We start from the raw sequence: 25,720 nt of genomic DNA on the forward strand, positions 1-25,720 counted from the left end.
GAAAAGGAGTACTTAGCAGTAGCGTGGGCGCTTCTCAAGATCCTCCCTTATTTGTATTGTCGCCCATTTGACCTGGTAACGGACCACCATGCACTTTGTTGGCTCGCCACATTGAAAGATCCTTCTGGCCACCTAGCTCAGTGGGCACTGCAAATCCAGGAGTACGAGATTCGCGTCATCTATCGTAGCGGACGCAAACATTCTGACACCGACGACCTGCCCCATTCCCCTTCACCTTCCGGCTCGGTCTGCGGAACCACTGATATCATTCCGCCCATGTCTCGACCTCTACTCATTTGCCAGTGAACAACACAAGGACCCGTAGATCGCTTCCCTTTTTGACTGTCTCTCTGGATCGTCAATCACTGCGGTATTACGATATCTCCGACGTCAAGCTGCTCATTTCGCCATTCGTGATCTGCTGTCACCGACGCAACTACGCCCCTGAAGGGCGTAAGTGGCTCTTGGTTGTCCCCCGCAGCTCGCGTTCACAAATATGCGCCTCCTTTCACGACGATCCCTAATGTGGCCATGCCGGAGTTTTCAAAACCTACAAACGCATTCACCATCGCTTCTACTGGCACAGAATGTATAGTTTTGTTCGAAAATTTGTTATGGGCTGCCCTGACTGTCAACGCCGCAAATTCCCGCCTTTCTACTCGTCCGGTGCACTTCAACCGCTTCCGTGCCCTGCCAAACCTTTCGATCAAATCGGAATTGATCTCAATGGCACTCTACCAATAACATCCAATGAAAATCAGTGGATCTTAGTCGCTGTGGACTATTTAACAGGCTACGCTGAGACCACCGCCCTTCCAAGTGCCACTGCGCGGGACGTAGCATCCTTCGTCCTCCGTCGCTTCATACTACGACATGCTGCACCTCGAGAACTACTAAGTTACCGAGGTCGAAATTTCCTATCAGAAGTCGTCACGTCTCTGCTTCCTGAAGGCCGCGTTGTTCATCGCAAGACCACGACAAACCACCTGCAGACTAACGGGCTCACGGAGAGATTTAACCACACCCTCGGCGATATGCTCGCGATGTATGTGACGTCTGATAATACTAACTGGGATCACAATCTTCCATTCATCACGTTCGCATACAACACTGCCACACAGTCTGCTACTGGATTCTCACCTTTCTTTCTTCTTTATGGACGGGAATCATCACACACCACCGACACTCTCCTTCCATACCATCCTGACGCATCCGAATGCCCATCTGTGTCGGAAGCTGCCCGAAAAGTGGAAGAGATTCATGAACCCGCACGCACCTTTACGTCACAACAACAGCAGCGCCAGAAAGAAAACAACGCCAACTCTTCACGAAGCCACAGCTATTCTCCGGGATCACTTGTATGACTGGCTATTCCTTACCGAACCCCCGGCCTTTCCTCAAAACTTGTTCCGACGTACGAGGGCCCTTACCTCTCTTTGGAGCAAACCTCGGCGGTGAATTTTCTCATTGAGCCACTTTCCCCATCTGACGACATGCGCCGGCGTGGACTTTACATCGTCCATGTCGCCCGCCTTAAGCCATATCATAGCCCTCTGCCTCCAGACTCTTAGGTCGCCAGGATGGCTCTTTTTCGGCGGGGTAAAACTGTGTAGAACAAAACGCATAGTTGGCAAGCAACATCGCCACCGCTTGGGTACTGGGAGCTGGGCTACTCTTGCTCGGCTCGTGCTGATCATCGCCGGCATCTGCTTGACCGTTTCTCTGTCCTCATCGTTTTATCATCGTAGGGCCACCGTCACAACACACGCCAACAAACTCCTTTTCAATATGAATGTGTCTATATACATCTACGAGTTTTTCGTTTTCTAAAACCATTAAACCACTGCTTTATTTCCTCTTTCTTCGCTTCTAAAAACCATTTCACCGCGCATCGTCAAGGACGTTGCCGACCCGGAAAGTTGTCTGCGTCTTTCGTCTCTGTTCTTTTTTTTCGTCTGTTTACCGTAACGTGCCACCTGCCTCCTCCTGTTTTTTTTTGTCTGTGTGTGTTGCTCTTCTTGTTACTCATTTTCTTTGCATTCTATATTTTCCTTTTCGTCAACGAACATGCCACCCAATTCGTGAATCAATTCCACTGAGCGGGCCACCTACAAGGACACTGAGAGCATATATTTGTAATGACATTCCCCTATAAACACGCACTATTCAGACCCCATCCGGTATAGCTTACCTTCGTCATCTTGGCGTTTAAAAGTACGCACTTTGCTTCTCCCCCTGTTATAACTGTCTTCTTGTTGTGCGTCCCATTCATAGGTGTTCGGGAACAGGTGTCGCCGCCATTGTCAGCTAGCCTTTGTGATAGCCGGCCGCGGCGACTGTCTGCGGGCTCCAAAGCTTTAAGTTCCTTCATTTATTCGCGTCTGGCGTGGCCATCACTTTTGCAGCATACCGCTTCATAGAAGTTTGGCAGTTTGGGCTAGTTGGTTTGACATGACGATAGCTACAGCGCGAGAGCTGAACGACGACAAAGAGACAAGAAGGACACGAGTACTAACTTTAAGAGTTGGAAGTTAGCGCTCGTATCCTTCTTGTCTCTTTGTCGTCGTTCTGTGCTCGTGTCCTTCTTTTCTCTTTGTTGTCGTTCTGTTCTCAAGCTATAACTATCAACACTGCTCCAACTTTGCGTTTTTCTGACTTTTTTTTCTTTTTTTTCACTCTCCAAGAACAAATTTTATTCACTACCACCTGACTAGAAGAGAATCGAGGACAGCACTCTTCTGCATGCTTTAGAATTTTCTGCTTTTCAGACAGTGATTCGCACTAGCAGGAGTTGACGTCACCATTAGCTGCCTTCAAACTAACACTCCAAGGATGACATGGCGCCTTCGAAAAAGATAGATCCTCCTATTGAAACGTCGGCCAGCCAGTCTGAGGCACTTCTACTGTTAAGGAAAGATGCTACTCTAAGACACTTTTTCTTTATTATTCGCCCTGGAGCAATGAAACTTGAGCTGTTTATGGAAGTTTTTTATGCTGATTTCAAATATATAATTAGTTTTCTGGCAAGCTACACACTTTTAGCTCTTCAACATGACAAAGCGAAAACCTTAAACCTTTTGCTCCCCTCTTTTTATACCTAAAATTCTGTTTTTTCTACCATTCATCGTTCATAATGCTTCAAATAAAGTCTAGAGTGCAAATAACTAATTGGGAAGCACATACAAAACATGTAATACGCGTGAAAAATAATAGGCGTGAAAAGTCCATATTCCACCTACCCTTCTAAAAGGTATACATACAATGTTTTGATTATACAATAAAGTATTGAAATTTAAACTAGATAATTGCATTTGTCATACTTCGGAAAATTCGGGAAAAGTTCATGCAGATCCGAGCACTAAAAGTGCCCGAAAAAGGAGGGGACATTGCAAAAATTGGCAAAATTTGTGTTTTGAGAAAACCGAGTTTTAAAGTTAAAATTGAGTTTTTATTTATGAAAGATAATTTTAAATCAGATGAAACTTGCACAACAAAAAGAACAGTCTTTTTTGTAGTGGCCACTGCGACTAAAATACGCCAGCACCATGAGTTTGTCCCTCTCGGCGTTTTCCAGCCGAATCCTCACAGACATTTCGCTCACAGACAGGGCTATGGAACGCTTGCGAAACTTCCGCTTCAACTTGCAGAGCCTTGTGCCAACTGCAAGCTAGGAAGAAGTTCGACGGAACTGCGAAATCCAAACCAAGTCCTGTGTCATGCCATTTTGCAGCCATGTTTGTGCCACATACCATCGTACATAATGGCAATGTTGTCCCTGCTAAGTTCTGTCTGCGAGCTCTTTCGACCTCTCAAGATTGGCGCTGACGAGATCCATTGCCGCATCATGAACTTTCCGGCGGACGGGTGTGAATGGCTTTGATGCATTGGCTTTTGCAAGCCAACCACAGCCGCTAATCGGACCAGCTGCTCATAGCCCATTCCTACAGAGCGCGCCGCACAACGGCTTTCACTTGCGAGCAATGCCTTTTTTCATTCATAACGGAGATCATTACACGAGAAAAGCATTGTTCAGCTACGCTGCTCGACGAGACATGGACCCCGCAAATAGTTTTCACAGCACATACAGGCGCGCAGCGGCCTATGGTGGTCCCCTATTCGTACCATGTAACAAGCCGGTAGCGGCGCTCAAAAAACGCGCCGAAGAGTGATTCTTTTTATTATTACTTGCGCTGCATCAGCGAGAGAAACTGTTGTTATTTGAAGAGTTGGGCTCGACTCTTCGGCTAATGCGATCAACAATGACGAGCGGTGGTGCATTATTGGCAGTAATGTGCTCGAACTACACATTTTGGACCTTTTAACAGGCACCTTGTGCTCTTTAAATGCAATTTTAAAGCAGTTCCAGTTATGTCTCGACGTGTATTAGTTTTTTTTCAAAACAGTAGAGGTACTAATCTTGTCAAAACAGGTGAAAACAGAAAATCGGTATTTTGAAAAAAACTCGCGTTTTTCAACCCGCATCTCCCCTTAACCCTAATTATTCTACTACGCTGTTTCCATCTGTCTCCTCCCATCTACACTTGAAAGACAGAAATTCAATGGAGTTAACAAGTAAAAAGTAATCATGACCAAGAATTCTCCAGAAGAAAGTTATTTATGGCAAAATGGGCGTCACATTTACATTCATTCGCTTAACGCAGCAGCCTACCAAGCATGAATGTGGAATTTTAATTCATATTGCTCATGCTAAGAAATGTGTGATGGTGTAAATACAGCTCAGTGCAGGAGGCTGTCCTGCAACACTGGGGCCGTTGATTGTTTATCGGCGGTTCTTGAAAGTAACTCGTGTTTGTATACTTTCATATAAGTGGATGTAATTTAATCTTAACCATCTGTGAAAAAAAACAATAATGTTCTTTAGCATAAGTCAGAACTGTTTGTAGATATAAATGTAAACACCTCCGTATGTCGGACATTCAAAGGAAGGTTTAGTTATTGTTGAAAAAGTAATTGTGTTGTGAGGTGTCACACTGTGAGGTTACATTGCTGCTGAAGGTTTATATTAGAGTTATTAGGCGGAAAAAAGAAGAGACGTTATAATAAAGCTAAAAGTAGTAATGAAAGTATGAACAAGCAGAAAAAAACGTTAAACATAAAAGAATGTTGGAAGATGCAGTTGAAGAGGTAAGTTACTCTGCTTTGGCGAGTTCGTTATGCTTTCTTGCCAGTTACACTGTTCACTGAGGTTCCGGAGACATTCATCTTACTTTGCAATTTTTTTTTCATGTAGTCTAATAAAAGCAGTGCCGGGTAAGGCAATAAGCAGATGCGCTTTGACACCGTTTCCAAGGTAAACTAAAACCCTAAATTTCATAGAAGCTCACATTCAAGAAAATGCCCATCATTCCAATTGTAGTATTTACCAAGGCTGCGCGTTATTATGATACAACAGTATCACGATGGTATCCTAAAGATACTTATGAGTTTCTGTAATTTTGTATCGAGATAAATAATGACAGCGTTTTTTATCTTTGTAGTGGAATACTTTCGGGATGTACAGATTTATCTTGAAAGAATTATCATCTCGATAAATCACGTTATTTATCATCACGATGATTTATCGCGTCAGCAGCTGGTTGAGCAAATGTGTTTCAAAGAAGAAGGAAGCTTTTTTGTCCCAATCTCAGCAAAGGCACGCTACCACTCGGCGACATAGTGTGTGTGGCGAAGCGTTCAGCACGTGCACAAACTAGCCTATGAGGTGACGATGGCAGAATCGCTTCTTACCTACGAACGTAATTCTCCATGAGCACGTGTAGCATACTTCTAATTTTCTTTTCGCCGGAAAGTCATTTCCTAAGTTCACAAGTCTTACATTGATGCCAAACCGACACTGTTTGAACGAAAGCGTATTTCAGAAGCTATTGTTGTTTAAGTGCAATTAACGCAACAATGCTTCTAATACACGTTGAGGGTATAATAGATGTGTATTTTTTGTTGCTTTGCCGTTCACTAATCTTCCGAGCGATAACGTTGACTGACAAGCTTGAATGCATTGGAACAGAAAATGCACAATTTTCAACCTCATAATAAATGTGTTGAAGCGTAAGGGTCTTCTAAGCAAAAAAAAAACAGTATTTCGAAACTTACGTTCTTGTATTGAATTTGAATCCCAGTAACTATTTTAAGGATTACACCCTTTCTTGCCAGTTACGCTGTTCACTGAGGTTGCCAAAAGGTTGTTCACTGAGGTTTTTCACTGAGGTCGTTCACTGAGGGTGTCAAAAGGGTGTGTGGATCGTGCTTTTGGGGACTAATGGGGCTGTCACAACCATTTTTTTTTAAAGACTAACGGAACCGGGTCTAACAGTTAGTCTCCACAGACGGTCTCATGGGACTAAAATTCAGTCCTTACTTTTAAAGCTTAGTGAGTAAGCGTTAGTCCCACAATTCACCTCAAAGGACTAACATTTAGTGCTCTCATTTCCATCTTATAGGGCGACTGTTAGTCCCCACATTTACACCTTACCGGGCAACCGTTAGTCCTCACAGTGGCACCTTGCCGGACTAACGGTTGATCCACTCAAATACTCCAATCGGATGAACTTTTTGTCCCCAGTTCAAACATTGTTTTTGTTTAATTTTCGCCAGGCCTAGCACTTTTTTCGCCTATTTTTCTGCGCAGTGAGCAACAAATAGCGCAGAAAAGAACACGCGATATTGTAGTTAGCCACCTTTAGCCACCTATGTGTAACTGCTTTCGCAGTCATGGCAACAACAAAAGTCAAAAGTGAGACATCGAATTTTTTTTATATTTTCTGCATACACATGAAGTTTCTCCATTCCTTTAAGTGAATTCATGGTGAAGTGTACAAGTCCAGTCTCGTTGTCAAATCTTGTTCACTCCTTGGGGAGCTCCTCCAACGGAAGCGATAAATGGCAGGCATTGCGGACGCCACCGCACGCAACCTTCTGCCTGTTGTGTTCCCACGGCTGCACGTTCAATAATGCAGTAAAAATATTTAAGCACACGTGACAGAAGAGGAAGATGCACGCATATGACAAGTACATGCACATTATTATAAAAACAAGCGGTAAAACATGACACACAAATAACTTTACCATCACATCTCTCCCAGTCCTTCTGATGCTGCTCCGACGAAAGGGATGGATGACAGGCATCGCAGACGCCAGCACACACAGTCTTCAGCATGGTGCGTGCCTACGGCGGTAAAATAAGTGTGTAAGATAGTGAGTCACACGTAACAGAAGATGAATACAAATGCACATGAGAAATACGTGAAGGTGAAAGAAAAACATACGTGAGATATGACATGCTAATAATTTCACCGTAATCTCACACATCGTCAAAGACTCATTTCGATCCCCGTAGCGCAACTGTTTAGGAGCGGTGGCTGGAGCCACAACTTCGCGAACCACCGTGCTGCCAAAAAGTCCGTGAATTTTAAGCGAGCGACGTCGTTCAGCTCGAGCAATCGAACGTGAGACCAAACACGGTGCAGCACGCGGAGTGTCTACTGCCAGCGAATTTCGAACAGGAGAGCGAGCTTGCGCTTGGCCGCGGCCATGAAAAGCGCCGAGATGGTTTGGAGCTAGCGCCGAAGAAATCGACGGTAATGCGGCCCTTTTCCACAAACTCGAACGAGTGAAGTGCGCAAACGCGAGTCCGCCGCCGCGGCCAACGTACGGCGCCGAGCTGCTTGTGAACGACTGAGAGGAAAGCCAACTGTAATAACGACAAATTTTTAGTGAGTTCCGACGCTAACGAAAGCCCCACCAGCCCGTGCTGGTGCACTTACAGCGCGCGACATACTACAACCAAGCTCTTTACGAGAAACCGCAGTGCGCTTTCGACGACTCCCAACACAGCGACGAGGTCTCAGCCCAATATCGCCAGCCCGGAGCTCATCGCTGCGGCGAAGACAGGCGAGCACTCGATAAGCGAGCGTACGGGAGGCCGACGGAAATGGCGGCCAATTTCCAGGAGGTCGCAAAGCACAGGCGAACTGCAGACGCCGAAGCTTACCTTCGCAATCAATTTCGTGCGTGGGATATACAACACGACCAAGCCCGTTGCCGGCAAGCACGATCCGTATTGCACACGCGACAAGTAGTGTAGAATAAAGAATGATAACCTACTTGCCTTTGAATTCAACGCTGTTTTCTGCCCTGAGTCGGACTGAAGTTTATATTCGATAGGCCTGCTGTCTTCTCAGCTGCCATATTGTCCTTCTCAACTGTCGCTGTCGTGTGTTGGTCGGGTCTATCTTAAAACCAGAAATATACAGCGCGGCGTGGTGATGTGTGTAAACTTGCTCCAGACTTCTTGGTTGCAGTGAAACGCAAAAGCAGCAACTCATGCCCATCCAAGCGTACACAAGCACCACGTCGTAATTCGAATCTAGGCGGCCGTGGTCGAGCACTCTGAGTGCGCCACAACGCGAACCGTCACCGGCAAAATACGGGCAAAGACTGAGCCAGCTGAGGAGGAGAAGGACATGTGTTTTGTGGAGAAGGAGGAGTGGTCACCTTGGCAACGCTTTTCGCGCTGCCTGCAATGCCTGGGCGGTTCATCTCAGTGGAGACTAAGTGGTTTCGCGCCCTCTGTGGTTGCTCCTCAACGGTCTATCCGTTTATCACGCACGCCTACTGGGCTCTGTTACTCTTTTTTGGGTAATTTTGCCTTAGAGTGTACTTTTTCTTGCTCTTTACTGTCGTATCTCTGAAATATCCCGTTACGTCAAAGACAAGTGTATCTTGGTATCTGCGTATTCGGCTTCCAAATCATATTTTTTGTGTAATCTGTATTTCGGTATAATTTCCTGAGTATTTCCAGCCAGCTCTGCTGTCTAAGTAACATTAGGAGAACTAGGATTGACCAAATAATAAGGAACGTTTCTACTGGACGCACCAATGAGGTTATACTTTCAGTCTAACTGGGCCAAACTTTTGTGATAATTCGTCAACCCACAGCACCTTTACGTGCTTTTGACAAGCACGCGAGTATTTTGCCGTTTCCCAGTACTCTGCAAGTGACATGTAAAGCGAATAACAAGTGTTTCGAAACCAAGTCTGGATAGTTTGCCCAATTAGTTGAAAAGGAACCATTTCAACCTCACCTATACCTGGATCGCTGAATAATTGAAGCCGAAGCTTCAATTGGTGCAAAACAATATGTGACAATCCACCACACCTTTCAGAATAACTCGCGTTCTTTTAAATTCTCACTTTCTCATGTACTGATTCTTCTGGAAGTTAATTGTGATTAGCAGGTGGTTTAGTTTGGGACTAACACGTGGGTTGAGGAACGCACACCTCTTGAAAGCTTCGCAAAGTATGAGACGATTGGATGGAATTTCCACAAAACAGCGTCGTGTTGAAGAGGAAAGCCCTGCTTATACTGCGCGCCATTTTCATTAACTCTGTTGGCCCACTAAAAATGAGGCGTTATGAATTTTCTTAACTCATGTTTCAGAGTTTGCACTTCTGTAGGAAATAAATGCGTTACAAATAATAATTCGAAACTGCTTGGTCATTCGCGGCTTCCAACATGGTTTCTAAACTACAATTCGACGTATGTCAGGAACAAGATAAAGTAAATATCTGTGGCCGATGTATTTCAAAACAGAAAAAGAAGTTTCAGATGCATGTTATTCAGTAAGGAGGAGACAATTATGTTCCCTTTTGAGCGAGAAATCTTTTACGAAAACTTCATCGAAAATACTTTACAGAACATATTCTGCACTACAAACCGCCTAAACAATGTCTAGTCTAGAAGAATGGTATATAATGATAATTTTAGGTGATTGTTTGCTTCACTTGACATACATATTATTTGCTCTTACGGCTGCAACTTTATTTTTATTTATTCAAGTGTTCAAGAAGTTGGCACGTATTCTAATACCAAAAAATTCCTTCCTGAAATTTTTATCACGACTGGTACAGTAGCTCAAGAGTTGACGCTTCAGCCCCGTATCCTCGCTTAAATAAAGTTAATTGCAAATAGAAGCCAATATCAAGCACGACAATCGGGTAACGTGACACGACTGAAAATGATTCGCATTGATGTTATGTAGCTGTATGTGAAATGACGTATCACCAGGATAATGTTCTCTGAACAGTTATACAAGAAAAGAAAAAAAAGGTGTGACTTCGTTGCTGCTCACTTCTCACTGTTTGGAGATTTCTTGTTTAGTATTGTCCAAAATATGTCAAACGACCAAAAGCATCACGCGGTGATTCCACCAGAGATCACTGCAAGCTATACTCGTTTATCCATGCGACAACTATAGCCACATAGTGTACAAATTATTATGTATTTATATTTATTTCCGTATATATGGATAGTCTGGGAAGATGTACAAAGCCGTAATTGAAACATCACACCGTATCCACGTAGTTAAGGTGAAAAAAAAATTACTGGTTATTTTTTCAGATGACTCACTCGTTTTCGTTCAGTGGTACTGACTTGCTATTAGGATCGTGATGTCTTAATGATATCGCAGTAGCATCATTAAAAGGTCGTGATTGCTTGTGTCGTTCCTGCTGACGTTGACTACGATGATGTTTGGCAGTTATTCATGAATTTGAAATTTCGCCTTAATACATCGCTGGTTAGTTTTCTCTTATCATGTCAACATTCAGAACTACCATATTTAAATCCTCAATAGCGCTTTTAGCGTTTGTTGAATATTTGCATTGAGCACGTGTTAGTTTGACATAGCTCGTCAAACATTGTTCTCTAAAAATAAATGGAAAATGAAATATCTGCCATATTCTAGTATTATAGGCATGATCCCCCTCTTATCGTTCAACAATTGCAACAAGGTGGCATCTTGGGCCAGTCGGAATACGTTTAAATTGAAAAATTCGTTGAAGATCACTAATAAAACAGCTGGACAGAAAAGACTGATAAGGACAGCGCTTTCTCTCACAATGAAGTTTTCATAGTTATAAAAAGGTATACCTTTTTATGAATATAAAAACTAGTTGTGAGAGCAAGCGCGGTCCTTGTCAGCCTCTTCTGTCTGTTGTTTGCTGCGCTTCAACAGAACTTTTAATTATCAAGTTTTAACAATTTATCCAATCATCGTTCAGGGTCTGCTTCCGTTCATCTATTTCAACCATCGAATCTTAGTCGAACATTTTCATAATCCTATGTAGCGTTCATAGGTAAGTTGTCTTGCTACGATGTTCTTTTTTCAAAAGCCACTCGCAAGATTTTGTATGCTTCTTTGCAGTAAGCAGATGTGATTGGAGTATTGACGTGTATTGGATCGCATGTCGCAGCCCCTCTTCCGGACCTACCAGTTAACCGACTCTTTCCATCGTGGATACAAGCTCGTTGACTTAACGCCCACTATAGGTGGAAAAACCGGGACGGTAAACTGTTCGACGAGGGGGCAGTCAATGCCTTTTTCGTGGTGCCGTCTAGCACAGTAATACCAATGGCCGTCCTACATCGTCCGTACTTTTATGAATACAGACCAGCCGCCTTGAACTATGGAAGCCTTGGAATGGTAAGCACCAATGATATTGAATATTAGGCGTCAAGAATAGTGCACGTAGAGCGCCTTTTTCTTCCTGTGTGAGGAGTGTGCGGGATTACTTGGATAGTTGTGTTCCCTTTCTCAATGCTGTTCTCTAAGGAAGATAGTATGGCAGCAGGGCACGTGTCATCGTCGAGCATGAGCTTTACGTTGAGGCGGGATGCCTTGGTTAGATAACTTTATATTTAAATAGTTCGCAGAAAATAAATGAAAAATAACGATGTTTGTTTTAATAAAATTAGGACACTTGTCCATGTGTATTTGTAGGTAATCATGATAAATGAACCTTTATGTGCTTTGATAACAAAAAAAGGTCAGTTACGCTGTATGGATGATGTCGTAAGTGCGAAAGGAAGAAATTGTAGTGTTATATAAAGGAAGACCTGAAGCTATCTCCTCGGGAATTTTATTTTGTTTAAGAATTCAATATTCTGGTGAATATATTTCAGAATAAAGCCTCTCTAGACGCGCAGTACCTTTTCTTATATCCGTCGCCTCAACTCGGGCAGAGCATGGCGTGTTGAAAGATTGGAGTAATGTTCTGGTGCCTGTTAAGATAGCGTCCAACCGCCTACTTTCGACTAAAGTCTCATTGCCTGATTCGTTTCTGATTATCTGCTTTGATGTGAGCATATACAATGTTAAGCCGTGCATATGCCAGACTGAGAAGAAGTGTGGAGGTTAGAAGAAGACTCTCTCGGTAGATTTATCCTGTGCGGTCTTGCCATGTGAGTCTTCTTGTCAATAAACCTACAAACGCTTACTACGGACTCAATAGATTAGTGGAAGGGGCTCAGTTGAACAAGCAACGACGGAATCGCTACCCTTCAGAACTCGTCGCCTCGCCAACCTGCCTCCTTCTTTGCCCACCAAGCACTACGAGTGGGCAAGCCACTACAACAATTTGGATGCTTCCTCCAAGCTGTCTCGGGTGGTTTTTTATCTTACTGATGTTGCACTCGTCTGGTACGAGAACCACGCCGACATATGGACATTGGAACGCTTCGTCGCTGAGATAACGAAGTATTTCAGTAATAGAACAGCAAAAAAAGGAGCTTCATGAGCAGACTTTTGTACAAAAGATTCAGTTACTCTGCGAGACACATAGAATGTACGTTGCAGAGATTTAAAAGCTGTGTAGGCAGGAGATGCTTGCTTGTCCAAAGTGGACAATGGCATATTCATTAAATAGTATTGCAGAGATTGTTTACGAATTCATAGTAAGCAAACGAAGTCTGAACTCTGTGTCAGATGTCATTCAGCACTGTCCGATGTTTTAGACAATGCAGGAGATAATAATGCCAAAGTTGCGTCGTCTGGTCATTGTCACCACTGTGGGAGGCGTGGAAACTATACCACCTGTTGACCTTGCTACAACCCTCCGTCAGAACGATTTCAGAGAGCTAGGCGTACAAGAACGCATGACGTGTCAACTGGGCGGCACCTCTCGGTGCCATTTCCGCAAGACGTGGCTTCCCCGCAGCTCGAGTCTTTCGATAATCTATGCGTCAACTCGGGGAGCTTGCGACATCTCGGCGTAGCTATCGCTCATGCCTCACTTACTTCCAGAGACCACAGTACTCTCAGCACATTCGTACCGAACGGCCGTACCACTGACCAGCGAAAGACTGTGTTGAGCATCATACTTGGGCATTATTATGCCAACAAACCAGGACACGTCGAGGGCCAGCGAAGACTTCGCTTAGCTCCTGTGTTCTACAACTATGGTTTGACTGGTGAAATAACAAGGTACTGCGATCGCTCGCGAATACCACGATATAAATGACCACCACCCTGAACTCAGCAGCGCGTCGCCCCACTTGTGAAGAACACTGGGCCAGCCAACTTCGACTGAACAGCTGCTTCCGGCAGGGGCACTTCCGCCACAATTCCTCGGCGTTCGACCGTAGTGTGACACCATCTCCAGCACTACGACTGAGCTGGTCTCGGTCGCACTGTCGCCACTCTCCGTTACCACATCAGGGAAGCTAGGCAGTGCAGCCGCTGGGGGTCAGGTACCTGGTGGCTGGTTTTGAGAAGCGGTACCTCCGCACGGGCTAATGTTTAAAACAATTGCAACTTTCGTTGATGGTGTAAATGCAATCGCCTTAGTGGACCCTGGAGTCACCGTGTTGATCTTTAGTGCGGCTTGTACAGTTCTTTTGGGACGAAAATTTGTGTTTTTGAGAAAGAAAGCGTTCATCGGCAGTAATTTGCCATGTTAGATTGTTGCTTGCACCGCGGCAGTGTCACTGAGTGATCAAGTGTTTGCGACAAAATTCACGCTTTTTATCTATGGAGCGCGCATGACCTAATTGTGGACGTTCGTTTCGTGCGAATGGGTGGGGCCATTGTTGATCGCCGAAATGACGGGGTGTTCATAAGCAACGTTGTTCCCAGGAGGCCTAATGAGAATATGGGTGGGGACGTGGTGCGCTCCGAGTCTGTGAAGGCACCGTTGGCCCGGAATTCAGTGCTCTATGCATTGCCGCAGTTTTTTCGAATATTAACCACAACAGCACTAGGATCGACGCATACGTACGACCTTTCTATTTACGTTTAAATAAGAAGCACACGCTGGTACCTCATTGAATTGTGTCAATGAAAAAAGGATGTTGGGAACTTCGGACAATAACTTGTCCAACTGAACCTGTGCAACTACAAAGAGTACTTAAGCTAGCCTCATCCAAAGAATGCTCGCCGACGACATTAGGAATTCTTTAGTGAATTTCGACGTTATATCCAATCAACCGCTTGCTCAGAGATTTCCAAAAATTTACCTGTGGCCGATAAGTCACTGACTCCCGACAATCGCTATATCCTAGCGGACTTTTTGTTAAACTATTTGCGTGCATTTGATTTTTCATGGTGACCACATGCATTGAATCGCTGGACCTCATAAACGCGACAGAATAAATACAGAAACAGCACAGCAAACCTCACAGAACCTTACCGAGTATCGCCGTCCAAACGTAAGATAATAGACCGACAAGTGGTTGAAATGCTTCACGAGGGAGTCATCCAAGATTCGTCGGGCTCTTGGGCAGTTCGCGTGATTCTTGAACAAAAGAACGATATCTCGAGATTATCTGTCAGCTGTCACCGTTTCAACTTCATCAAGAAGAAAGTTGTTTACCTTCTTTCATGAATTGATAACAACTTAGGCAGTTTTATTCAGCCTTCTAATTTTCGTCTATGTATTTAAAAATTGGCTACTGGTAGATCCCTATGCATCCAGTTCACAAGAAAAAAAGTAATTTATTGAAAATCGCAGAGAAATTGTATGAAATTAGCATGGTGTCGTTTGGGATATGTAGGGCTACTGCCACGTTCAATAAATTTATATGAATAGCATTATGTGTTGTCTTAAATGAAAGATCACTTTGTGTTACTTCGATAACACTGTAACTTCAGCCGGACAGGTAATTTCCTCCTCCTTGACTAGCTTCTACACTAGCTAAGGAGGGAAGATGTTTCAGGTTCGGAATGGGTCCCCTGGATTACTCGAGTGCACAGTGGCAGGGCGAAGGAAGAGCCGTAGTCCGGTGAAGAGACGCTTTATTGCAGCCTCAGGCTACTGCCTGAGTCCAAGTCCGAACATCCGCTCTCTATTTCAAATTCCAACATCCTCTTTTCAACCCTCGGTTGAACAAAGAGTCTTCACAAAACCAATCACATGTTGGGACTCGCATCATCACAACAAATTGCACAAACACCTTCATAACATGCACTACATTGGTAAAAACCACGTCACCAAATAAAACACGCAAAAGGATAGGTTCCCCCTGTGTCACACTCTCTCCCATGCCAGGCCGTGCTGCCTCCGTCGGCCGACTTTCATCGGCAGCCGTTCTCACGCTCGAGCCCCGTCAGCTCTCTCATTAAATGTTACTTCGTAGAAGCCTCCCTAAGAGCGGTGAGTACACCGTTAGGCTCCGTGCGCTTACCAGGTGCGCATGCGACAGCGAGGCGCCCCGAGATCCTAACAGCACTCGGTAATGATGTACAGAGAGGGAGGTTATGCTCGTCTTCCTGCCACCACTATATCTCGGTCAGCCAAGTGGTCGCGTCCCGCGTCATTCTCGATGACACGCGTGCATGCCAACAATGGCTTAAGATCCGACAGTGGTGCCTGACTTGCCTCTTGCCAGAAGCCCTTTCGAGTAAGCCTTCCCCTTCTAGTCCCGAACGGGGGCGACTTTGACTGCTCCGCTTGTGAACCGTGTGAACGAAGAAGTCTCCTCTCTTTCCCGTGCATGGGTCTTCCGCGTTCGCTTTCGCGGAACCGATCAGCTTCGTTAGTTGACGGGACGGAAGCTGGCTACGCGCTCTGCATCAGCCGCATTAATTGCGCTACAACCAACACGCTGGTAATTGGTGCCTCATACTAACTCCTCCTTCCCTCAACAGTGTTACTGGATACTCGATGACCAGTAACGCGATACAAAAACAAACAAAAAAATCGCTCACAAGAAACTCGCTCTCGGTGCACGCACATGCGTGAACCGATTATCACTTCCATCTCAACAGGAAAACTTTCGGGTCCTTCAGCGAAATAGACACAGCAATGCAAATACGTAATGCTCCTAAATAGTCCTCCGAACAAAAACACTCTCGTAATGCACAACACTGAATAACGCATTCAGAATGTTAAGTCCACAGCACCAGTCAGTTCGCATTAGCTGTCGCAGGGCACACGTACCATGCATAGTCTGGCGGCATATTGTCTTTTAAACTCAAAACACCACACGGTCATTGTCCCAACACGGGAGACACACATGCACCCTTCAGGCCCCGCATTACACACTCAAAGAAAGCGACGGACCCAGCGCTATGGGTATATCTTGGTCTCAGCGGATCGCACCAAGAAAGAAAAATTATGACAAACTCCCTTCACAAACGCTACCTTATTTAATCCAGAAAAATATTCCTACACAACACATCTAATACACCTAAAAGCAGTTCTACTAATTGTAGGTGAGCAAGTTTCGTAGGAAGCAACTGAACAAGAAATGCACAACAAACAATACATTTTCACATCACACTGGAACTATTAGTCTGTTCGACCCACCTAAACATCACGCATAACACTTTAGCGTGTGATGCAAACTCCTGTACAGTCGTTCAATTCACAGAGGCTACTTGAGTTGCACTACAGCAACAACAACAAAGAAAAACTCAACCATATGAGAAAAACGTCACCTTGCCACAAAGAGTAAATCACGCAAACCAGTGCTCATCCGAGACGCGAAAGAGCACAAGCATCCTCGTTCAGCGCGCCTCAATACGAACAATTTATTCTTCTTCTTCGACGCCTCCCGTTGCGACTGGTTCATTCTATTACTTAAAAATGCGACTGATCGTTCACCTGCCCCTATCCTTTGGGAGAGGCAACCTCTCATTGCCGTTTGCAATGCGTTCGTAGCCAAACAAAAAGCTTCGCTGGGGTTGGTTGCCATAAACTCAGAAAACAATGCCAAGCCCTCAAGCTCAATCAACCACTACCTGTGTTTCCACGTTGCACGGCAGCGTGTTCAATACTCTTGAACCGCCGTAACTGACAAATAGCCGACTTTTTACTAAAAGCCTTTCACCATGTCACCACTATCCGGTAACACGCCGCACCTAAACACTAAAAAATGAAAACGCAAAACTTGTCACTAAAATAACCTCTCGTCACGTAAGATAACTTTAGCATACCTTAAAAAACAACGCGAACCAAAATTACTTTATAACAAATCTCGTAGTTCAAGTCTCCAAAGAACTTACGGCTCCATCTTACACTTCAGTCCAGCATGCGATGTTTCTAATCTGGCGACTTTTTCCCTTTAACAGGCAACACGCAAGACGTAGAACCCCCTAATTCTACCGCCGAAACCCAATGCTAGCCGCTTTTTAACGCGCTTTCTTCTTTACTTTTCTGAGGAGTTACCACCGCAAAGGCCGTCGTGCGCTAACGCTTTAGCAGGTTCCACTGACTGGCATAGCTGCTCCCGGTCAAACGGCGCCCTATCAGTTACCCTGACGTGTGACCCCTTTTTCACCTGATGCCGCGCATCGGCAAGTGAATCATCGCGTTCCTGTTGCCCGCCGAGATAATTTCCACAAAATGAACCAAGCCACTCGCTGTCCACAGTGCGTTCCGCAGCAAAATTGCAACTTTTCAACTGCTCCCGCTCTACAAGTGAAGCGAACTTAATCGTTTTCGGCTCCCTTGCTCGGCCGTCCTGTTTCTCCATTGTGCGCTGCACAACGTTAGCGCTAAGGCTAAAATTTCGAGACACATAATCTGGCTCTCCCTTCGGTGAATACTACTCCTGTCTAACCTCCCGCTTTACACAGTTCACCCTCGCATCGCGCTCCTTTACACAATTCAGTCGCTTTTGCCGTTAGTGACGGAGACATTCGTAATCTTTCGGTGTAAGCAAAACGGACACTCTCGAAGTCAACTGATCGGTAACCGCGTATCGCAATTTCACCGGCTCAGCAACACTTCATTGTGAGACTTGGAGTCTGAGAGGTACCCACACTAGGCCCGTGGTCACACCTTGCCCAAAAGCGTCGATTAGCTCTATTGTGCCGCTACTTTGACTCAAAATATCAGCGGACACTTCATTCTCACGTACCACTGTAACATCCGCACTTGAGTCAACGCGTGCGAAAGTTGGCTTGTTTCCCACGAGGATCTCAATCTGCGGATCCCTCATTAGAGAGTTTTTCATAACCGCAGAGTGTCGCGATGGTGTGGCTTGGCTATCAAATGATCACTTATTCTGGGAAGTTACGCATGAAACTTCCGCTGTAATAGCAGCCGTCTCACGAGAGAGCTCGCAATCTCTCTGAAAGTGGCCCCGTTGTCCACAGCCAAAACACGCTCCCGAATAACGGCTGAAATTCGCTCTAGTAAATAGTTTGGCTTCCGGCCCATAATTCAAATTTTGTGGTTCTGCACCGCGGTGACTAGTCTGCCTGCTGCTGTCGAGGCTTTCTTCAAAATTGGCGGCACTCTCCGCAATATCCTTGGCCTTCAACCAGCCCTTCACTTCCTGCTGAATGACCAGTGACCGAAGATCACTTGGCATTAACTGCTTTAGCCGGTCAGCGATAAGCAACTCTTGAAGACCTTCAAATATCTTCACTACTCTCCTTCTAACGTAGTAAGTGAACATGGTCTCCAGGTACGCCACCACTTGGCTCCATGAATCACCTTCCTCTCTTTTGATTTCCACAAACATACGGCGGTACTCACTTGGATTCATACACAGTTCTTTCAGCACTCTAGACTTCAAATCCGGGTATGGCATCACCCCAGCTTCTCCCTGATTGGCCATGAACGTACGCATCTTGTCGGTTAAAAATGGCAAAAGAATCGTGTCCTGAATTTTCTCAGGAATGCTCAGTGCCGCAAAAAGAGCGTCCACGTTCTTGAACCAAGCCGGAATCATCGGCTCAATACTGGGCAAAGGCACTAGGACTGCTTTCAGCTCTTTCGCGTACTGTGCGATACTAGCATGCCGGTTCCAGTTTTCCGACTCCTCTAACAAGGCATGCGATGACTTCACTTTCTCTAGCTCAAGCTTGAGCTTCAACACTTCTATCTCGAGCTGCAACTCGCGGGTGCGATCCAATTTATTCACACTGTCACCTTCCATCACATTTCTCTCTGAATTCGCCATCTCCCAGAGTGTGCCTGAACGCAAGTGCATTCAGTAAGAAAAAAAATTGGGGCCCCGAGAGAGCACAAAGCAGGCCTCATCTTGCAGTGATGCGTCACCCGATGAACTTGACAGTAGGGACTGCGTCGGTCTTGTCACTAACGCTATGAGCGACGACCACTTCCATTGCAGCAGGTCATCGCCCGATTACCTCTGTCACTGACTGAGTCTGTCACATCGACTGTCCCTGCTGCTCTGCTCCTGAAGCAGCACCCTGCAGTGCCTCTCCGATAAGTGCGTCGCTCAACGATGACATTTGGATCTGCTCTCGTTCACTGACGCGCAGCCGAACTCCAGTCTCCAATGTTGACCACCAGCCCCGTACCGAATATCAATGCTGCTTATCGCAGCATACCAGCGGTTCCCGAAGCAGCATGCGTCTTGTCAGCTTCCCGGACATCAGCCCCTTCCTCACAGCAGGCTCTCCACTCCACGTCGACTGCGCCAGTGAATTTCCTCCTCCTCGACTAGCTTCTACACTAGCTAAATAGGGAAGATGTTTCAGGTTCGGAATAGGTACCCTCGATGACTTGAGTGCACAGTGGCAGCGCGAAAGCAGAGCTGTAGTCCGGTGAAGAGACTCTTTATTGCAGCCTCAGGCTACTGCCCGAGTCCAATCCCGAACATCCGCTCTCTATTTCAAATTCAAACATCCTCTTTTCAACCCTCGGTTGAACAAAGAGTCTTCACAAAAACCAATCACATGTTGGGACTCGCATCATCACAACAAACTGCAGAAACACCTTCATAACATGCACTACATTGGTAAAAACCACGTCACCAAATAAAACACGCAAAGGGATAGGCTCTCCCTGTGTCACACGCTCTCCCATGCCAGGCCGTGCTGCCTCCATCAGCCGACTTCCATCGGCAGCCGTTCTCACGCTCGAGCCTAGTCAGCTCTCTCATAAATGTTGCTTCGTAGAAGCCTCCCTAAGAGCGGTGAGTACACCATTGGGCTCCGTGCGCTTACCAGGTGTGCATGCGACAGCGAGGCGTCCTGACATCCTAACAGCACTCGGTAATGATGTACAGTGGGGGAGGTTATGCTCGTGTCCCTGCCGCCACTATGTCTCGGTCAGCTAAGTGGTCGCGTCCCCGCGTCATTCTCAATGGCACGCGTGCATGCCACCATTGGCTTAAGCTCAGACGGCGGCACCTGACCTGCCTCTTTCCCGACGCTCGTCTAAGTAACCCTTCCACTTCTAGTCCCGAACGGGGGCGACATTGAGTGCTCCGCTCGTGAACCGTGTGAACGAAGAAGTCTCCTTTCTTTCCCGTGCATGGGTCTTCCGCGTTCGCTTTCGCGGAACCGATCAGCTTCGTTAATTGACGGGATGGAAGCTGGCTACGCGCTCTGCACCAGCCGCATTATTTGAACTACACTTAACACGCTGGTAATTGGTGCCTTAGACTAACTCGGACGTTTAGTCAGCATACCGAAGGTGTGGACACTGGCCTGGAATGCATTAGAAACGCTGGCCTGGTTCTTACTACGGAAAAGTGTCGTTTAGGCGTGTGGCGAACGTTGGCGCTTGGCCACTTGGTGAACAAAGATGACATCAATGCGGATCAAAACAAGACAGCGGCAGTGAAGGCGTGTAAACCACATCGACCTGTGCTAGTACTTCGTCGATGTATTCACGCATGTACTGACGTTGCTTTCCACTTGACTAGTCGGCTACATGAAGTTGTAGCCTATTTTATGGCACTTTGACCCTTCTGAGCTGACCGAAGTTCACACTGACGCCTCCGGCATTTGAATAAATGCACTTGTAGTACAACACTGAAATAATAAGAAACCCGTCATTGCCTATGTCAATAGACCTTTAAGTAAGCCGGCAGCCAATCGCACAGTGACTGAGGAAGAATGTCTGATACTCATCCTCGCTAGCGACTCCGCTCATACCTGTGCGGTCTTCCCTTTCTCGTGTTCACGAATTATCATTCCTTGTGTTAGCTTGTAAAGGTTGTTGCTCACCGAAGACTAGCAGCGGCCAGGTGACCATTCGCGACGGGCAACAAAATTACGAGGGATGTTCACACCGGCAAGGCTGCATGCCAGTGACCGGATGTCAAAAAGTTAGAGAGTGGCGTGCGGATCTCGTTATCAGCAAGATTTCGGGAGACAGGCGCCGATCAGCTGATCGCCGCCAGCTGAGTAAGCGGAGTGAACCAAGCGCGCCACATTTATTTTGTTTTGTCTACTCTCGCATATTGAACTATTTGACGCTGCTGGGAACGCCCAGAAGCGTCAAGGAGTTCGATTCAAGCAAATAACAAGGCATTGTCATGGCGCTCATGCGCTATGCTATGGTGTCACCGCTGGCAGCACATCCTCCAAAGAAAAAAAAAGCCGGTGGTGGGTGTGACCGTCTTTTTCATCACGAGTGTTGGCGGGTAATGCAAGTAACCTACCTCCAACGCTGCGCTGAGACGACGAGGAGTATTTCCGAGAGAGGTAGGTATTCATAAACGGTTTTTGAATTTATCTAGACTTGCCACAGCCTACAATGCAGCACGAACGCGTCTCGAACTCCGTGTCTTTAGTCGGTGCCAAGGCACGTAGCACAAACATCTTCAAACGCCCTGCATTGAAGGCGGTGACAAGTCAAGTTAAAGTAAAAAAACGACTCTGAATACAGGGGAGAACTAAATCACAATTCATATTCTCTTTATTTAGGCGGTGTTTAGCTTCTTGCGAATGCCGCCACGTTCTGCTGCTGGGGCCTTATCATCGATTCCCACCGCCGAGCCGTTTTATCAAGGCAATTCAAGACAGCAACATGACTTCGACGTCACCGTCATCGAAGAGGCGCTGCTGCATTTCCGGTCCGGATGTACTACGTCAGTCGCAACCAACGCTATAAAAGCTGGACCATTCCTCAGCATCGTCAGTGGGCGCGGCGAAAGCACTGGGAACATGTGGCTCACGGCTTTTCGTTTCTTCATCGTACAGGCGTTGCTGAATTCTGCTGCTGGGGCCTTATCATCGATTCCCACCGCCGAGCCGTTTTATCAAGGCAATTCAAGACAGCAACATGACTTCGACGTCACCGTCATCGAAGAGGCGCTGCTGCATTTCCGGTCCGGATGTACTACGTCAGTCGCAACCAACGCTATAAAAGCTGGACCATTCCTCAGCATCGTCAGTGGGCGCGGCGAAAGCACTGGGAACATGTGGCTCACGGCTTTTCGTTTCTTCATCGTACAGGTTAGATACGAATATTCAATACGTAGTGACAACAGATTTCTTGTTATTCTGCCGTGCCCACGCACCTGCTTTCTTATTGCGTATGAGTGCTACTGTTCATGCAAAATTATTCTCTGTGGTGACGTGGAATCAAATCCTGGTCCTACCGTTGAACAAATGCTTCAGGCAATCCTGGATGGACAGAGGGAAATCAAGGCAGAGATAGCCGATTTAAAAACTCGTCTTGAAGGTACTGAAAAAACGATCGAGAGTTTTGGTGTGCGCCTAAATGCCCTTGAAGCTAATGTTAACGAAACCCATGGAAAACTAACCACTACCGTTGAAACTGTTCAAGAGGCCGTTCAAACCCAGAGCGCGAAGTTCATTGACCTAGAAAACTACACCCGCAGATCGAATTTGATAGTTTTTGGTATTGCTGAATCGCAGGATGAAACTGAATCCGATCTGCGACGTAAGGTTATTGATGAATTGTTTGGGAATAAGCTAGGTGTGAATTGCTCTTCTGTCGCTCGTATTCACAGGCTTGGACGCAATAAAGATAACAGGCCGATAATTCTATATTTCCAAGACTACAGGGAAAAACAGGCTATCTGGAAAAACGTTTCAAAACTTAAGGGCTCCAAGATTAGTATTGAAAACGACTACTGTGCGGAAACGCGTCGGAAACGTAAATTGCTTTGGCAGTCAGCTAAGGCAGATAAAGATGCCGGTAAACATGTATTTCTTGTTGAAGATAGGCTTCGTATTGGTACCGACCTTTTCAGTTGGAACGACTCTTCAAACTCCCGTCAATGGCTGTCAAAGGTTAAAAAGCACCCCGCTAAGGCATAGTGTTGTGTTCATATCGCGATAGGCTACACCTGTCGTAGTTGTCAAGTTGCGGTGATAAGTGAATGATCGCCACTGCGCATGTGTAACCTGGAGCCACTTGTATATAGGGGCGTGTGCCCTATGTTACGGAGTTCGTTGTGCTGTTGTGAGGCTGCCCTTTGGCCTGCCTGAATAAAGGATTCGAAAAGCATGCCCTGGTTCTGAAGTTACAACATGATTGGCGACGAGGATGGGATCCAGACAGCAGGAAAAACAGCAGCTGTTCGGGGTGGTGCCATGCTCGGAAAGCTTCCAGAGTTCGATCCGGACGGTGACAACTGCGATGTTTTCTTCGAGCGATTTGAGTGTTTTGCAGCTGCTAACGACATCGCAGAGGATAAGAAGTTGCAAGTGCTATTGACGTCCATCGGGGAGAAGGCATACGTCACGCTGAGGAGCCTTCTTCTGCCGAAAACGCCTACCCAGGAGACGTATGACGTGGTCATCGCAACGCTGAAAAAGCACTATACCCCAAAGTGCTCCGTGGTTACGGAAAGATACCGTTTTAACCAACGCAATCAAGAACCGCACGAAAGCATCAGCGACTTCATAGTAGGACTCAAGAAACTGGCTGCAACATGTGAGTTCGGCACATTTCTTGAGCAAGCCCTGCGAGATCGTCTCATCGCGGGATTGTGTTCCGACAGCATACGGTGCAGGCTTCTGGCGACACCTGATGCAGAATTAACCTGGGAGCGCACCTGCAGCATTGTAGCAGCCATGGAATCTGCTACTAGAGGCACTCGGGAAATGGTGGCGACCCTCGCAACAGGGACCCCCGTCGACAGCGACGTTCACTGGAACAAGGAAACGGCAGCTGGACAACGGCCAGCACCCGCTGGGGACTACGCACGGAGTTTCATGCCGAAAACCACTCCAGCTGCAGGTACACAAGAGACTAAGGGGTGTCATCGTTGCGGTGGGCGGCACTCTCCTGTAAGTTGTCCGTTCATGAACAGCCGTTGTTTTAAATGTAACAAGAAAGGCCATGTAGCCAAAATGTGTAAAACTAGGGCGCCTATTCATTGCCTGGCTAATGATGCAACGCGTGATGAGTTGTTGACACTGTGTCACACAGACCGTAGGTCGGGCACGCCTGCCATTGTGGTGCCGTTGCTGATAAACGGAAAAAAGATTTCGATGGAGCTAGATACAGGCGCAGCCGTATCGGTAATGTGTGAAACAGAATGTTTAAAACATTTTCCCGATGCAAGTTTCAGGGAAACAGATGTTAGGCTAGTCACCTACAATGGCACGCCTGTCACGGTCAAAGGTATTATGGATGTTGATGTAGAGTACCAGAGCCAACACGTTCGCTTGCCACTAGTGATTGCTAAGGATAGCACAGAGGCTAGAATGCCAACATTATTAGGGCGGGAGTGGCTAACGAAAATAAAACTCGACTGGCTGAATGTGGTACGGGTGCAGAACGTACGGGAAGAAGCACAGATAACGGATAAGTACCGCGAGGTATTTCAACCAGGATACGGGGCCATTAAAGGGTTTCACGCTAGTATTGTGCTTAAGAAAGGCGCTACTCCTGTTTTTTGTAAAGCGAGACCAGTGCCATACGCGTTACGCGAGCAGGTAGAACAAGAGCTGCTTAATATGGAGAAGGCAGGCATTGTGTACCGCGTGAGGCACAGTGCTTGGGCCACCCCACTGGTGGTTGTGCCGAAAAAGAATAATGGCATTCGACTGTGCGGGGATTACCGGGTCACCGTCAATCCTTTCGTGGTAGTTGACCATTACCCTCTACCGCTGCCTGAAGATATATTCACCACGTTGCAAGGTGGAGCTGTGTTTTCAGTTCTCGACCTGAGTAAGGCGTATCTGCAACTGGAATTAGATGAGCACGCTCAGGAACTGCTCACCATTAACACGCATATGGGCCTTTTCCGGTACAGGCGCCTACCCTATGGTGTAGCCTGTGCACCAGCCGCATTTCAGGCGGTAATGGACCAAGTCCTGAGGGGCTTGCAAGGCACGGCTTGCTATCTTGACGATGTCATCATAGCGGGAGTTAGCTACGAGCAGTGTCGTGAAAGAGTGGAACAGGTACTCATGCGCCTAAGCGAATACGGTATCAAGGTCAACGCGGAAAAGTGCAGCTTGTTTAAAAAAAGAGTAACCTACTTGGGGCACGAAGTTGATGGCAATGGGTTGCACCCTACCAGTGACAAAGTAAGGGCGATAAAGAATGCACCCAAGCCAGACAATGTCACGCAACTAAAGGCATTTTTGGGACTGGTCAATTTTTACGCAAAATTTTTACCAAATGTAGCTACAGTCCTGGAGCCTCTTCATGGCTTGCTGCGCAAGGAAACCAAGTGGCACTGGTCCCGACTATGTGACGACGCGTTCAACAAGTGTAAAACGTTGTTGACGGA

General features: G+C 46.3%; 1 protein-coding gene across 1 annotated transcript; it reads left to right on the plus strand.

The window, feature by feature from the left end:
* Positions 1 to 23,504: 23,504 nt before the first annotated feature.
* LOC119173711 (uncharacterized) lies at positions 23,505 to 25,257 on the plus strand. Its single transcript, XM_075888036.1, has 2 exons — positions 23,505 to 24,216; positions 25,238 to 25,257. Exons 1-2 carry the CDS (start codon positions 23,505 to 23,507, stop codon positions 25,255 to 25,257), a joined length of 732 nt encoding a protein of 243 aa, XP_075744151.1.
* Positions 25,258 to 25,720: the final 463 nt, after the last annotated feature.

The sequence above is a fragment of the Rhipicephalus microplus genome, chromosome 3 (assembly GCF_043290135.1).
Source record: "Rhipicephalus microplus isolate Deutch F79 chromosome 3, USDA_Rmic, whole genome shotgun sequence".
Taxonomy (NCBI): Eukaryota; Metazoa; Arthropoda; class Arachnida; order Ixodida; family Ixodidae; genus Rhipicephalus; species Rhipicephalus microplus.